The sequence below is a fragment of the Borostomias antarcticus genome (genome assembly GCF_949987555.1).
Source record: "Borostomias antarcticus genome assembly, chromosome: 3".
Classification (NCBI taxonomy): Eukaryota; Metazoa; Chordata; class Actinopteri; order Stomiiformes; family Stomiidae; genus Borostomias; species Borostomias antarcticus.
In genome coordinates, this window is record NC_140236.1 from 34418307 (window position 1) to 34434705 (window position 16399).

The 16399-nt window shown below is 47.2% G+C and overlaps 1 protein-coding gene across 1 annotated transcript in view; it reads right to left on the reverse strand.

Moving 5' to 3' along the window:
• Positions 1-16399, reverse strand: part of carmil3 (capping protein regulator and myosin 1 linker 3) — a gene marked incomplete at both ends in the record, with an annotated part of 39306 nt that overhangs the window by 15350 nt on the left and 7557 nt on the right. Inside the window, 20 exon segments of the mRNA XM_084436156.1 lie at positions 174-267; positions 1410-1478; positions 2200-2372; positions 4857-4911; positions 5054-5150; positions 6309-6390; positions 7243-7312; positions 7446-7550; positions 8651-8727; positions 8887-8964; positions 10017-10126; positions 10666-10752; positions 10870-10964; positions 11407-11495; positions 11666-11741; positions 12992-13065; positions 14366-14436; positions 14642-14736; positions 14881-15002; positions 15112-15171. Of these exon segments, the coding sequence (XP_084292282.1) occupies positions 174-267; positions 1410-1478; positions 2200-2372; positions 4857-4911; positions 5054-5150; positions 6309-6390; positions 7243-7312; positions 7446-7550; positions 8651-8727; positions 8887-8964; positions 10017-10126; positions 10666-10752; positions 10870-10964; positions 11407-11495; positions 11666-11741; positions 12992-13065; positions 14366-14436; positions 14642-14736; positions 14881-15002; positions 15112-15171 (1779 nt within the window).

The window sequence follows — 16399 nt, forward strand, 5'->3', positions numbered from 1 at the left end:
TGTGTGAAACGAGCCATCTGGCGTGTGAGGTTATTATCACAAATCACCAGTAATAACTGAGGACATGGAGATGACGGCGTTGTTTACAAAACAGAACTGAGGACAGTAGAAAAGAGAGATGACATGCGGAGAGGGTTGATGAAGGGGTCGGGGGAGGAGTCTGAGGCGCTCGCCTTGGTCAGCGCCTGCTCCGTCCTCTCGGGGGCGCCGCGGTATGCCTGGCTGATGTCACCGAGGGGGAGGGGCATGTACTGCAAGGTAAAATTACTGACAGAGAAGAAGAGAAAGAAACAGGGAGGGGGAGAGCGGTTTGAGAGATGAGGGAGACGAGCGGGTTACGCCCCCATGGTTACGCCCATGGTTACGCCTCGTTACGCCCATGGTTACGCCCATGGTTACGCCTCTCGCAAGCTCAGCACTTCCGGTGAGTCGAACTGCTGAGAACGTGAACTCAGAGCAGGCTGGCGTGCTTCAGAGCTCTGGTTGATGTGGCACTTTGACCCCGTTTACACCTTGCATTAAAATGTGTCTCCTATCGAGATTGTATCTAGATAATGATTTAGCCTGATTACATTTACACCTGGCATTAATATGCGTTTCGATTACCTTCAACCCGATCCGTTTGAGATCCGATCGACTCTGTCCAGCTGACAAGCAAACGTCACATCCTGTTTGTTCTTGAATATTTTCGTCTGACTAAATTGAGAGTAGACACATTTGTCTCGACTGGACTCCAACCTTGACCAGGATCCATTTGAATGCTTTCTTGCTAGTTGCCATGGAAGCCTGCTCCTTGCTGGTCTGGAACCGGCGCGTTCCAACGGCTACGTATTTCCGCCCACGTTGTTGATATGTGGAATAAAAACGCATTTCCATTTACGCTTCTATTAAATGTGGTCGAAATGCGTCCCTGACCACCTCCGGAGGTAGTTTGGCCGATCGGATCGGAATCCGTCCTCAAAACGTTTTGGGCGCATTTACACCTGTATTTTCACATGGTTTAGCACGATCAGCAATCTGATCACCAAAAACGCATTTTAATGCCAGGTGTAAACGGGGTCTCATACAGCTGCTCTTCATGCAGCTGGACACTTCTTCCTGCTTCTTAACTCTAGCCTTTAGTTCTCAGCCAAAGCAGCAACATCTTGTATTAAATAAAATGTAAAAAAAAACGAAAAAAATTTCAAAACGAAAAATATTTATTAGAACACAAAATGTTTCCCTGTTTTTTATGGTTGGTGAGTGAGAGTCTCTTCACTCATCAACAATATATTCTTAGGGCTCATCTAGCCTAACTGAGGTATTTTGATACACACGTTCTGAATGATGTTGCAGTGAAATGTACTGTACTGTACAGTGTGTGTGTGTGTGTGTGTGTGTGTGTGTGTGTTTGATGGTTTAAGTCTTACTGCTCCAGGGCGCGAGCCACGTCCAGGAACCCTGCAGCTGTGGTGTTGTTACAGTCCCACGCCACACTCCTGAGAGAGAAACACAAACGTCCATAACACACCACAGTGTGTTAGCATCAGAAGCTAAGTTATAGGCTAGTTTACAGAAGCTAGGTTCAGCTAAATTAGGCTAGGTTAACATTAAGATGTGTTTGGGTGGGTTAAGCTAAGTTCAGGAATAAACATTAACGTTAGCTAACGCATTTGGGAAGGAGGCTAAACCATTTTTCAGCAGTTTTGAGTTTGTTTCACAATGAAAAGTACTTTATAAATATAGTGAATTATGTATTATTATTAAAGTCGCACTGAAATGAAAAAAGAATTCTGTCCCATTTTGGTTCACATAATTGGTCATAGTGTTCACCTATTCAACGATGTATGCCAAATCTTTTACTAAATTCTACTTTTGTTTTAATCTTATATCAAAGTATATAATTTCTTACTTCCTGGAAAACGGTAGGTCACGTGCAATGACGACAACAGGTACCTTAGATTTTATTCCAATAATCTCACAACATCCACCCGTCAATCAACGCTATCCTTTTATCGAATCTGTCTAAAGTCTTAAAACCCGTCCACTTGTCAATGTTCCAATCAAATTCCTCTAAACCTATGTCCCACCCTCATAGCTTGTTTGCGTCGGAAAAACGTCAAACTACGGAAGTTAGATGATCTCAAACGTCCGTTTCAGTGCGACTTTAATCATCTCCTTCTACAGAGCAGTGTCCCCCCCTCCCTCGTCTCTGCTTGCCTGAGTGTGGTGTTGATCTGCAGGGCTTTGCTGAGCATCTTAGCTCCGATGTCCTCCATGTGGTTCCCACTCAGGTCCACCTTCCGCAGGCAGGCGTTGCTGCCCAGCGCGTTCACCAGCACCGTGCCCCGAGAACGCAGCCGCGAGTCGGACAGGGACAGGGACTGTAGGCCCTGGGGAGGGACAGAGGGAGGGGGGACAGTCAGCCAGGGACAGGGACTGTAGGCCCTGGGGAGGGACAGAGGGAGGGGGGACAGTCAGCCAGGGACAGAGACTGTAGGCCCTGGGGAGGGACAGAGGGAGGGGGGACAGTCAGCCAGGGACAGAGACTGGAGGGTCTGGGGAGGGAAAGAGGGAGGGGGGACAGTCAGCCAGGGACAGAGACTGGAGGGTCTGGGAGGGAGGGAGGTGGGACAGTCAGGGACAGTAGGGAGATGTGTGGGGGGGGGGGGGGGGTGACAGTAGGGAGGCAGGGGTGAGCAGGCCGAAGATGTGAAGAAGAAGAGCATGATTAAGAATGTGGACAGAAGGGTGTGTGTGTGTGGGGGGGGTTGTGACAGAAGGGTGTGTGTGTGTGGGGGGGGTGACAGAAGGGTGTGTGGGGGGGGGGGGGGTGCCACCAGGTACATAACAGGAAACATTTATTATACAAACACCAACAACATAGCTAGTAGGTTGGAGGTAGGGCGCACTTCTCAAAAATACTTGAAGAGTACGCTGCTGGACTCAAAAGTAAAACTCAATTCAACAGGGCTGTCTTTTTAAAGAGAAGAACAGACAGAGCAGCACGCATTATATGAAAATCAGAGGCAATAATTATCTTTCAGTTGAGACACGTTTCAGCCGAGAGCCTTCCTCAGAGCGCCCACGTTCTGTCTGAACCGACAGGAATAAACTGTGAAAGATCATTTTTGTGTCTGATATTCATTCAACGCGTGCTGCTGTCTGTTCTTTTCTATAAGCCTGCTGAAGCAACGTGTCAGAGCTTTTTACAGTACCAGGCTCGGTGAATAATTCAGAGAGTTACAGTATGTTACACTCTCCAGCACTAGGCCTGAGCACTGATACACACTACGAGACAGAGGAGAGATGAGCGGGTGAATAAGGAAGGCTAGAGAACTCAGGAGCTGTTTAAATGGGTTAGTCAACAAACAGACTCCATTTTGAACTCTTGATTCTATGATATGATAATAAAAAAGACTTAATAAGTAGCAGGAAAAGAGCTGCGCACTTGATATCAGTCACTAAGCTGTGTTCAGAATCGCTCCCTCGTTCCCTTACTCCCTATTCCCTATATAGGGTTCACCATGTAGTGAACTACCTAGGGAACGGAGAAAAAGGTGAATTGTGGGTAATAAATAGTGGACTATATAAGGAACGAAAATTCTGTGGAGAATTCGGACACTACAAACAAAATGGCTGACGCCCTATATAGTGCACTTTATAGTGAATATGGAGCGATTCCGAACACAGTCCTAGTGTTGGTTTTGTCTCTGGTCAGTCAGGTACAACGGTCATAAAGCTGCCAAAGAGGACTCGCACACAAGAACATAACCAGACTCAGTCTTATCAAAATGTTAGTGGATTTAGAAGGGATCAAAAGAAATGCAAACGTTTCAGTTCACGCAGTGACTATCGTCAGTGCAATATGAAGGGTGTGGGTGGCATTGCCCATATGAAGAGTTAATTTGCAAAAACAGATATGTGCATTTTGATAAATCATTTTTTCAATCAAATGTCAACATTAAATATCAATTAAATAACAGTTTGATTGTTTTGATTACGTAAAGAAGAGTCTTCTTTATTTAATCAAAACAATCAAACTGTTATTTAATTGATATTTAATGTTGATATTTGATTGAAAAAATGATTTATAAAAATGCACATATCTGTTTTTGCAAATGAACTCTTCATATATAGCCTTGTCAGTTCACAATCACTTTCCAAAGCTTGATTGGGCCCACCTGTGGCCTCCTGCACTCAAGAGCATGTGACCAATTAGCAGGTTGCTAAAGCAGAAATTGCTAAACGGAATGAAGTTTGCACAGATCCACCCTAGTGCACATAGAAGCATCAGCGCCATCAACACCAGAGACATCAATATACACATAATATACAAAACAGCCATAGATATGCAATACACAAATTCAAGTATGTAGGCTGCATTCATACATCTAAAACAGCAGGCCTACATCTTGCAGACTAGTGGTAGGGTCAGGCTAGTGCAAGTAGACCAACTCAGAAAGAAGAAAAGACTTGCCCTTGTCCTTTCTCTAGCACTGTGACTGATGTGGCTGATGGCACTTATTCTTACAAGGCTTTACTGATGATGACTGGGATGTACAGTCGGTTCTACTTATTGTAAGTCGCTTTGGATGGAAGCATTGGCTTAATGATTAAAATGCAAATGTAAAAAATATAAATGTTTATCAGGCGCTACTAGTGTACCATTTTAAAAATTGCATCACCTGACACAATACTGTAGCACTCGTGTTAAAACAGGCTATACATAATTTGTTTGATTTGATGGCGAGCACATTAATTACCATTTTCAAAATATAAGTTAATTATTCTGTGTGTGCATTAGTATGGCTATGTTCTAGTACAGTATGTCCACCAATCTGTTGTATGAAAGCTGAATATAAATGATCACTCACACATTCCTCCTCCTGTATGAGTTGGACCAGCTTCTGAAGGACCTCGTCCAACACCCTGCAAACACACAGCCATGAGAAGAGAGACCAGGCTCCATACCCCACACACACTCGCGCACACACACAGACACACACACACACACACACACACACACACACACACACACACACACACACACTGAATATCTGCAGTACTGTACCTGCTCTTAACGTTGAAGTTCTTGCCCAGATACAAGTGCTTGAGGGAGGGGTGTCTAGAGAGGGCTGGTAGGACTGAGAGCAGGTCTGCATCAAGCCCTGTAAAAACACACACACACAAACACACACACACAATGTGAGCTTAACACACAGTTTATACACACAGCATGGTTGAGAGAGTGGGGCATCTGTGTGAATCCAGGCAGAGCAGTATTCCTGGTGTCTGAGCAGCAGTCCTGGGCTGCGTTCCAATACTTCTACTTTTTACTACCAGTACGTACTATAGCTGCCTCTACAAAGTACATACTTTGCACGCACGGTTCTGTGTGTGGTGGTTCAGTAGTAGTAGTCCTGGTTCTGTGTGTGGTGGTTCAGTAGTAGTAGTCCTGGTTCTGTGTGTGGTGGGTCAGTAGTAGTAGTCCTGGTTCTGTGTGTGGTGGTTCAGTAGTAGTAGTCCTGGTTCTGTGTGTGGTGGTTCAGTAGTAGTAGTCCTGGTTCTGTGTGTGGTGGTTCAGTAGTAGTAGTTCTGGTTCTGTGTGTGGTGGTTCAGTAGTAGTAGTCCTGGTTCTGTGTGTGGTGGTTCAGTAGTAGTCCTGGTTCTGTGTGTGGTGGGTCAGTAGTAGTAGTCCTGGTTCTGTGTGTGGTGGTTCAGTAGTAGTAGTCCTGGTTCTGTGTGTGGTGGTTCAGTAGTAGTAGTCCTGGTTCTGTGTGGTGGTTCAGTAGTAGTAGTTCTGGTTCTGTGTGGTGGTTTAGGACTAGTAGTCCTGGTTCTGTGTGTGGTGGTTCAGTAGTAGTAGTCCTGGTTCTGTGTGGTGGTTCAGTAGTAGTAGTCCTGGTTCTGTGTGGTGGGTCAGTAGTAGTAGTCCTGGTTCTGTGTGTGGTGGTTCAGTAGTAGTAGTCCTGGTTCTGTGTGGTGGTTCAGTAGTAGTATTCCTGGTTCTGTGTGGTGGTTCAGTAGTAGTAGTCCTGTTTCTGTGTGTGGTGGTTCAGTAGTAGTCCTGGTTCTGTGTGGTGGGTCAGTAGTAGTAGTTCTGGTTCTGTGTGTGGTGGTTCAGTAGTAGTAGTAGTTCTGGTTCTGTGTGGTGGTTCAGTAGTAGTAGTCCTGGTTCTGTGTGTGGTGGTTCAGTAGTAGTCCTGGTTCTGTGTGTGGTGGTTCAGTAGTAATAGTCCTGGTTCTGTGTGGTGGTTCAGTAGTAGTAGTCCTGGTTCTGTGTGGTTGTTTAGGACTAGTAGTCCTGGTGTCTGAGCTCGCCTCACCGTTGTCTGAGATGTCCAGCGTGGCGATGCAGCAGACCCTGGGGAACAGCTCCTGGATGACTGCAGCTCCCAATGACCTCAGCTGGGACACACACACACACACACACACACACAAACAAACACAACGCAACATGTGAGACAGTCAGACAGACTAAGGAATCCTCTCCGGTGGCGTCCGGCGCAAGGCTGCCACAAAGGCATATTCCGTGGTCTCTAACACGCCCAAGCCTGGCCCCTTATGGTGTAAAACTCACTGTCAGTATACTGGACAGCGCCAGGCAGGTAAAGCAGACAGTGGAGCTCTGGCTAAGCGGACAGGCCGTGTTCAGCACCATGGGCAGCGTGGACAGGCCGTGTTCAGCACCATGGGCAGCGTGGACAGGCCGTGTTCAGCACCATAGGCAGCGCGGACAGGCGATCGACGGGGTTTACCGCCCATTCATCGTTGCCCAGGCAACCCTATGCTCCAACTGCACCCAATACCGCAATCAAGCCAGGACTGGGAGCGCACCGGCTGGAGCCAATTAGCTAACGAGCCTCCACAACGCTGAAAAGCCCAGCCTGGGAGACAGACAGCAGTGTTAGGACTCAATGAGTAGCTGACCTGTGTGCTGGTGCTGACAAATCGAACTCACTTTATTGAATAGTGCCAATGTCGTGTTCTTGTTGTCTTCAGGAGCGACGCCGCCGCCCTGACCAGACCCCCACTGCTCGTGGACGGGGGGAAAGGGAACCAGGCCGGCGCTGCCAAATATTTTCTTTTGTTTTTCATTTTTGCCTCTATTTGAGTTCACCGCTTGAATAAATACGGAAAAAATAGCTATTCCTGTGGACATTGGTTGCTGTGCTCCAACCCTGTTCCCCTACCTGGGAGGTAACAAGACAGACAGATAGACAGACACGTAGACAGACACGTAGACAGACAGACTCGTACCTCACAGCCACTGATGTCCAGGTGCAGGTCAGTGATGTGAGGGTTGGTGGTCAAACCAACAAAGAGAGCCCTGAAGACAAAGAACAGGAAGAAAGTTAGAGATAGGAATTCCACAGGAACAAACAGCCCTTTTCATCTCTATTGTGTGTGTGTGTGTGTGTGTGTGTGTGTGTGTGCGTGCGTGTGTGCGTGCGTGCGCTCACCTCAGGACATCGGGGGGCAGTTTCATGGAGGACAGGCTGACGTGTGTTAGACTGAAGGCTGAGCTGTAGAACTGACGAAACAAAGGCAGGCTGTCCTTCACCTTCCTGCAGGAGAGAGAGAGAGAGAGAGAAAGAAAAAGAGACGGGCCAGAGAGCAGGACAGGAGAGACAGAGGAAGAGAGAGAGGAAGAGGGAAAGCCTTGTCATTCTTTTATTACTCCCAGATTCATGTGGTCGGCCGATCAGCGACGATGGGAGATTCTCCCAGACTGCGTGAAAAAACAACCTAGCAACCGCTCACAACTGATTGTGATTGGTTTAAAGAAATACAAAGAACATTTTCCCCCCTATCCTCAAATGGTAATGAATAGCCAGACTTTTCTCCAGCGCTGGCACAGCATAAGCGAAGTGTGGAGAGAGGTCTGGCTATGCAAGACTAATGTGTACTACCGTAGGTAGAACAGGTAGTAGTTCCTATAGTCTCAACACCAGACCCATGAGAGTTCTGTCGCTTATACACTACGTAAGCTAACTACGTTACTGCATGCTGCAGATCTCTCTATGGGTCTGGTGCTCAAATCCTGGCAATCCATTGGTTTCACAGCAATCCCTGCGACACCGATCAGTAACGACTTTCGCGATCAGGCGTTCCCACCTGTAGATATGCCCCGCCCATCTAACCTGGGCTAGAGTCTCTCATTTGCTGCTACGACCTGTCACTCTTTCAATTTTGAACCGTTGATACGCCCTCAGAACACTAGCTTGGGTGGCGAACTGGCACAGACTCCCACTCTATGATGTAGTATGCAGAGCTCAGCGATTCAACGTAATATTTGAGTCTGGAGAGACTATAGTTTCTATGGAGGGTAAGTGAGTGGTGCGGTGGAGCTTTCCCTGAGAAGAGAAAGAGAAGAGAATATCTCTGCATATAAAACATGACTATCTACAGTAATATGCTACATGATATATCAGTTTAAGCCTGGCTATTTCTCGTTGTAAACAACGTTATTATATTTCTATTATATATTTCTTATTGAAGGGAGGGGGCAGAGGTGCGGAGAGACGGGGGAGAGGAGGGGGGAAGGACAGGAAAGCGAGGGGGGATGTGGATTGCCCAAAAATAATAGCAAAATTAATTTGGGGCAAATTCTTTTTTTAGCAATCTTCATAGACGTCACCAAATCCAAAGTGCGGATGTGACTGACCTGTGGGAGAAGGAGTTTTTTGAGAGGTTCAGGTAGGAGAGATCAGCGCAGCATCCCCTCAGAAGAGACCCAAACAGCTGCAGGAAAGAGGGGACACACACAGTGGTGCTGCACAGTGTTAGCGTGGGAGAGGGAGAAGACGAGATTTGGACGGTTTTCAAGGAGGAAATTGAAAGATGGATATTAGAACTTTGGCAGTAAAAGGAAAGCGTTTCTCCGAGCCAGAGATTACTCACTGAGTCAACTGAGCAGTCTGTGCCAGACAGATCCAAGTGCACCAGACAGTTTGGCTGTGATAAGAACAGGTACAAATTCTGGAGAGAACAAATAAATCATATTGGATTTAACGGAAATATCGACACGTAAATGAAAAACTGCACTTTATTTGTACCTCCGCCCCCAGTGATAGCGCAGGATGAGAGGTAATGTTTTGGGTGACGTGGGTGCGTTTGTGTGTGGGTTTGTGAGTACGTTTGTTAGCAGGAATACACAAAAACTACCAGACCAATTTTCACGACACTCGGTGGAAGGGTGTAGCATGGTCCAACTTAGAACTCATTCAATTTTGAAGCAGATCGGAACCACGGGCCGTCCTAACATGGCCGGCCATTCACCTATATTCATTTTTTGAACCAGGATTACGCAAAAATTACCTGACTGAATTTCATGAAATTCGCTGGAGGGGTGTAGCATGGTTCAACTTATAACCCCTTCCATTTTGGAACAGATGCAAATCACAGGTAGGGTCCATGGGCTGCCCAAACACAGCCAGACTGGCCATACACCTCCATTCATTTTTTGATTATGCAAAAACTACTGAACTGATTTTCAGGAAACTCAGTGGAGGGGTGTATAATGGGCCACCTTAGAAGCCATTACATTTTGGAACAGATCTGAATCACAGGCCGGAATCCACGAATGAAAACAAAATTTAGAACGAAACCATCTTGTTTCTACACAGGTGTATCTATTCGTCTGATTTCATAGGATTCTATGCAGTAGAGCCAATCAGATAAATAGATACACCTGTGTAGAAACAAGATGGTCGTGTCTGGGACTACATTTTCGCTTTTATCCAAAGCACTTTACAATGGCCTCTCATCCACTCATTCACACACACATTCACACCCCAATGGCGGCAGCTGCCATGCAAGGTGCTATCCTAGCCTGCTGATTGGGAGCAATTTGGGGTTCAGTGTCTTGCCCAAGGACACTTCAACATGTGGACAGGAGGAGCCGGGAATCAAACCACCGACCCTACGATCATTGGACGATCCGCCCCCTAATCATAAGAGAGTTGTGTGTGTGTGTGTGTGTGTGTGTGTGTGTGTGTGTGTGTGTGTGTGTGTGCTGAGGGTCTCCTGACCGTGGCGTCCTCCCCAGACAGAACCCCAGGGTTCTTGCTCAGGTCCAGATGCAGCAGGGAGTTGGAATACTCATCACTGGAGCACAGGGCCTGAGAGAGAGACACCACACCTGAGAGAGAGAGAGAGAGAGAGAGAGAGAGCAAGAGAGAGAGAGAGAGAGAGAGAGAGAGAGGGAGAGAGAGGGAGAGATAGAGAGAAATTAGATAGATAGAGAGAGAGATAGAGAGATAAGATACAGAGAGATAGAGAGAGAGAAAGACAGAGAACATAGATAGAGAGGGAGAGATAGAGTGAGAGAAATTAGATAGATAGAGAGAGAGAGAGAGATAAGATACAGAGAGATAGAGAGAGAGAAAGACAGAGAACATAGATAGAGATAGAGAGAGTGAGTGAGAGAGAAAGAAATTAGAGATTAGATAGAGAGATACGATAGAGAGATGAGATAGATAGAGGGAGAGGGAGAGAGAGAGAGAGAGAGAGAGAGAGAGAGAGAGAGAGAGAGCCCTATAAGCAGTGGCTGGTATTACTTCCCGACCGTCCCGCCTGCTGACATGCGGCATGGCTGGGATGTGGGTGTGGATGTGGTGAAGGACAGATCCTGCTGCTGCATGTCTGGCTGGCCCAGAAAGGGGAGAGGAGGGTCCAAACCTTTGGAGGAGAGCGAGGTCTTGGAGAGGTTGAGAAGCCGCAGTCCTTTACTGAGGCGACAGATCTGCTGAATAAGGTTGGACACACCTGAGCCAGGCAGCAGACGATGGTGAAGATGAAATAGACATTCGGTTAGAGAGATTTGGGGACATTACTGTCACATGAGTGTAAAGCAGACTAAAGTAGGTAGCTGATGTGGGATACCCTGGTTGTCCAGCGTGTTGTGAGCCAGGTTGAGAGAGTGAATGGCAGACGCGGGGTTCTCTGAGAGGGCGATGGACATCTTCTGGGGAAAGTCTCTGTGACACATACATACACACACACACACACACGCGCACACACACGCGCGCTCACACACACACACACACACACACACATACATACATACATACATACATACATACATACATACATACATACATACATACATACATACATACATACATACATGCATGCACACGCACACGCACACACACACACACACACATACACATACATACATACATACATACATACATGTACGCACACGCACACACACACACACACACACACACACACACACACATACATACATACATACATTGATGCACGCACACGCACACGCACACACACACACACACACACACACACACACACACACACACACATACGTAGAGAGGAACACACAAGCCCCTGTGTGTTAGTACTGTAAATGGTAACAGGAGGGATATACAGGACAGCACTGAGGGGTGGAAGACTCACGATTTGAGCCCAGCGTTCTCCAGAGTGACCTCCTCCAGACTGGACGACTTACTGAGCGTGTGCAGGACCTGCTCTGTGACCTCTGACCCCTAGGAAATCAGACACAGTCACCCCAGGGCAGGTTTGTTTATATGACAATACTGACACTGAATATACACTTTATATGACAATATTGACATTCAATAGATTGTATATCTATGCATGCATTAAAAAACACTTTTTATGACAATACTGACATTCAACACAGGGAGATACGTACTATGCGCAGGTCTTTGCAGTATAGTTTGGTGAACCAAGTGTTATATGCCATTGAGGCAACGATTACTGCCAGGTCCCTGAAATTAAACAAACAACAATAAAAATGAGGGAGGAAATGGCTTTTCTGAGGGCTGTTATACAAGTGAAACCTTAAAAGCTCAAGCTGCCAAGAGTGCTACAGTATCTCGCATAGACTCACCCTAACCTCATCTAACATAGACTCACCCTAACCCCCTAACCTCATCTCCCATAGACTATCCCTAACCCCCTAACCTCATCTCCCATAGACTCACCCTAACCTCATCTCGCAGACTCACCCTAACCCCCTCTCCCATAGACTCACCCTAACCTCATCTAACATAGACTATCCCTAACCCCCTAACCTCATCTCCCATAGACCAACCCTAACCCCCTGACCTCATCTCCCATAGACTATCCCTAACCCCATCTCCCATAGACTCCCCCTAACCCCCTAACCTCATCTCCCATAGACTATCCCTAACCCCCTCTCCCATAGACCAACCCTAACCCCCTAACCTCATCTCCCATAGACCAACCCTAACCCCCTAACCCCCTCTCCCATAGACCAACCCTAACCCCCTAACCTCATCTCCCATAGACTATCCCTAACCCCCTAACCTCATCTCGCATAGACTCACCCTAACCCCCTCTCCCATAGACCAACCCTAACCCCCTGACCTCATCTCCCATAGACTCCCCCTAACCCCCTCTCCCATGGACCAACCCTAACCCCCTGACCTCATCTCCCATAGACTCACCCTAACCCCTAACCTCATCTCCCATAGACCAACCCTAACCCCCTCTCCCATAGAATCACCCTAACCCCTAACCCCATCTCCCATAGACCAACCCTAACCCCCTAACCCCCTCTCCCATAGACTATCCCTAACCCCCTCTCCCATAGACCAACCCTAACCCCCTAACCTCACCTCCCATAGACTCACCCTAACCTCATCTCCCATAGACTCACCCTAACCCCCTCTCCCATAGACCAACCCTAACCCCCTCTCCCATAGACTCACCCTAACCCCCTAACCTCACCTCCCATAGACTATCCCTAAACCCTCTCCCATAGATCAACCCTAACCCCCTCTCCCATAGACTCACCCTAACCCTAACACCATCTCCCATAGTCTTCTATTAATTTTTGGCTCCTTTGAGCTTCCGTAGCATAACATGTATGAAATAATATAGCAGTAAGTATCCAGGATTGGGTATAGTGTATAAGGATGTGTGTGTTTTCCCAGCAGGCCTAAGGGGTCGGTGGGGATGTGACGGCTCTGTCTGATCTCTCTCCGTCTCTCACCTGCTGTCCAGGTGGCTGAAGTCCAGCAGGTTGAACTCCCGGTTGTCCTGAGAGTGGTAGATTGTGTCCACATCCTACCGAGACCAACATTACCCATCAGTCCACTTGCTACCAAGTCTGAGCCCTCTGCTCAATGTTCAGGGTGGTATGGAACCCGCACTCACACACTCAACACACATTTTAACAATTTATTTGGTAAATAGTAAATGGACTGCACTTATATAGTGCTTTTATCCAAAGCGCTTTATAATGGCCTCTCGTTCACCCACACATTCACACTCCAATGGCAGCAGCTGCCATGCAAGGTGCTAGCCTGCTCATTGGGAGCAATTTGGAGTTCAGTGTCTTTCCCAAGGACACTTCGACATGTGGAGGCGCGATTCGAACCACCGACCCTACGATCATTGGACGACCCGCTCTACCACTGAGCCACAGCCGCCCCATATATGTCCACATAGAAAATAACTACATACTGGGACACAAACACTGAGGGTACAATCAGTATACAATCACAATTCATGGACCAACTTTCTTTTCCACACATCTTTCAAGGGTACAAGTAGCAGCGTCTCCGCCAGATATGGCAGCTGCCAATGACAGCAGAGACAGAGCAGGACTTAGCAAGGCGTTTAGCCCTCTTTTTGGGCATCCCAGTTTTTGGAAGCCTCTTATGACCAAGCTATGTGTATGTCCTAGGCTGCCAAATATGAACACAAGTTGACTGCATCTGTACCCTGGCTCTGAGATGGTATTCAGGTGAGGTTGGTACTTAATGACCTTGGTCATGAAGGCTTCCTCTAGGCTAGGGTCAAATGAGCAGGCGACCTCCAGAACACCTATCTGGATACTTCACTAGCCATGTTTCCATCCACTTGTCAATCGAATTGTGTGAGGATCGCTAAAAATACGAATGTGAATAAAGCCGGTGAACGTGCGTTTCCATCTAGACCTTTAAATCGGATAAAGCTTTTATCACAAAAGACTTTTATTGAACAAGAGAAAATCCGATGAGATCGACAGTACAAACTTTTTGTCGATTTTCATGACTTTTAATCGAATTTTACTGTTTCCATAAGGCATTTTTAATTCAATATAACTTAATTCGCATAAAACGTGTGGATGGAAACATGGCTACAGACAACAACATCTGGTGTATTAGCAGACAAATGTGTAAAACACACACACACACACACACACACATACATTCAGCACATACACAATCACATACTCAACACAACACACAACACACTTACACACTCAACACACACACTCAACACACACACACACACACACACACACTCAACACACACTCACACTCACACACATACACACACACACTCATACTCAACACAGGCACAGTCGCAATACTCTTACCCACTGGACCTCCTCCTTGCAGCTGATGCTGTTGTAGTCACACAGGGCGGCGTAGGTCTCCGAAAACCCTCCTGGTCACAGAGAACGCAACAAAAACCTAGCAGCGACACCACGATACCACTACAATAGACAGCTGAACATGAACATTTTGTGCATTTAAGTGTTTTACATAAATTGAACTCACTCAGCCTGCATGTGTGTGTGTGTGTGTGTCTGTGTGTGTGTGCGTGTGTGTGTTTGTGTGTCTGTGTGTGTGTGAGTGTGTGCATATCTTACCACAGGCCCTCTGGGTTTCCATGGAGCTCTCTGAGCTGGGAGAGTGCTTCCTGCTTCCCTCAGAGAGGTCGCTGTCTGAGTGACAGATAGATGGCCTGGAGGAGTCAATCACACCAGACACGCTTGACAAGACGTACAGTATAACCTAAATATCATTAAGTCTGGCCCTTCCTTTTTGTCAGGCTGATGATGGAGAACGGTGAGGCGGGCCTACTCGACACAGTGTGGAAGGTACTCACGCAAACACCGAGTTGTTGAATATTCGAGACAGGGCCAAGTTGACATGGCCGACCACATGGTTGAGGTGGTCGCGTGTCTGAAACCTCAAGGAGTATGTGTACTTGTCTGTGTCTATGACAACCTGCCCGGATACAAACAACAACAGTACATTTGGTGCTCTGTTACAGCTCTCATCCGTAGTTATGTACATGATCACTTCCTGTGTTGTTGGTCTGCGCTAGCGGTCTGACCTGGTCATCAGGGTGGGTGTTCAGCGACCGAATCTCCAAGAAGTTGAATGTGACCTCTACCTGTCAAGACACATGTGACCCTCATCAGCTTATGCAACGTATGAATGTGAATGAATGTTGGTGGTGGTCGGAGGGGCCGTAGGCGCTGATTGGCAGCCACGCTTCTGTCAGTCTGCCCCAGGGCAGCTGTGGCTACAGATGTAGCTTAACCACCACCAGTATGACTGTGTCTGAATGAATACTGGACTCTGGGTATCATGATGGGGGGTTTATAAATCCAACTTGATTGATTGATTGATACCAGAGTAATCCAAGGGCTTGTTAAAGAGCATGACAGTTGTTCAGTACATGCTGTATCAAAGTAACCTAGGGGCCTGGTTGTACATGCTGTATCAGAGTAACCTAGGGGCCTGGTTGTACATGCTGTATCAGAGTAACCTAGGGGCCTGGTTGTACATGCTGTATCAGAGTAACCTAGGGGCCTGGTTGTACATGCTGTATCAGAGTAACCTAGGGGCCTGGTTGTACATGCTGTATCAGAGTAACCTAGGGGCCTGGTTGTACATGCTGTATCAGAGTAACCTAGGGCCCTGGTTGTACATGCTGTATCAGAGTAACCTAGGGGCCTGGTTGTACATGCTGTATCAGAGTAACCTAGGGCCCTGGTTGTACATGCTGTATCAGAGTAACCTAGGGGCCTGGTTGTACATGCTGTATCAGAGTAACCTAGGGGCCTGGTTGTACATGCTGTATCAGAGTAACCTAGGGGCCTGGTTGTACATGCTGTATCAGAGTAACCTAGGGGCCTGGTTGTACATGCTGTATCAGAGTAACCTAGGGGCCTGGTTGTACATGCTGTATCAGAGTAATCTAGGGGCCTGGTTGTACAGTACATGCTGTATCAGAGTAACCTATGGGCCTGGTTGTACATGCTGTATCAGAGTAACCTAGGGCCCTGGTTGTACATGCTGTATCAGAGTAACCTAGGGGCCTGGTTGTACATGCTGTATCAGAGTAACCTAGGGGCCTGGTTGTACATGCTGTATCAGAGTAACCTAGGGGCCTGGTTGTACATGCTGTATCAGAGTAACCTAGGGCCCTGGTTGTACATGCTGTATCAGAGTAACCTAGGGCCCTGGTTGTACATGCTGTATCAGAGTAACCTAGGGGCCTGGTTGTACATGCTGTATCAGAGTAACCTAGGGCCCTGGTTGTACATGCTGTATCAGAGTAACCTAGGGGCCTGGTTGTACATGCTGTATCAGAGTAACCTAGGGGCCTGGTTGTA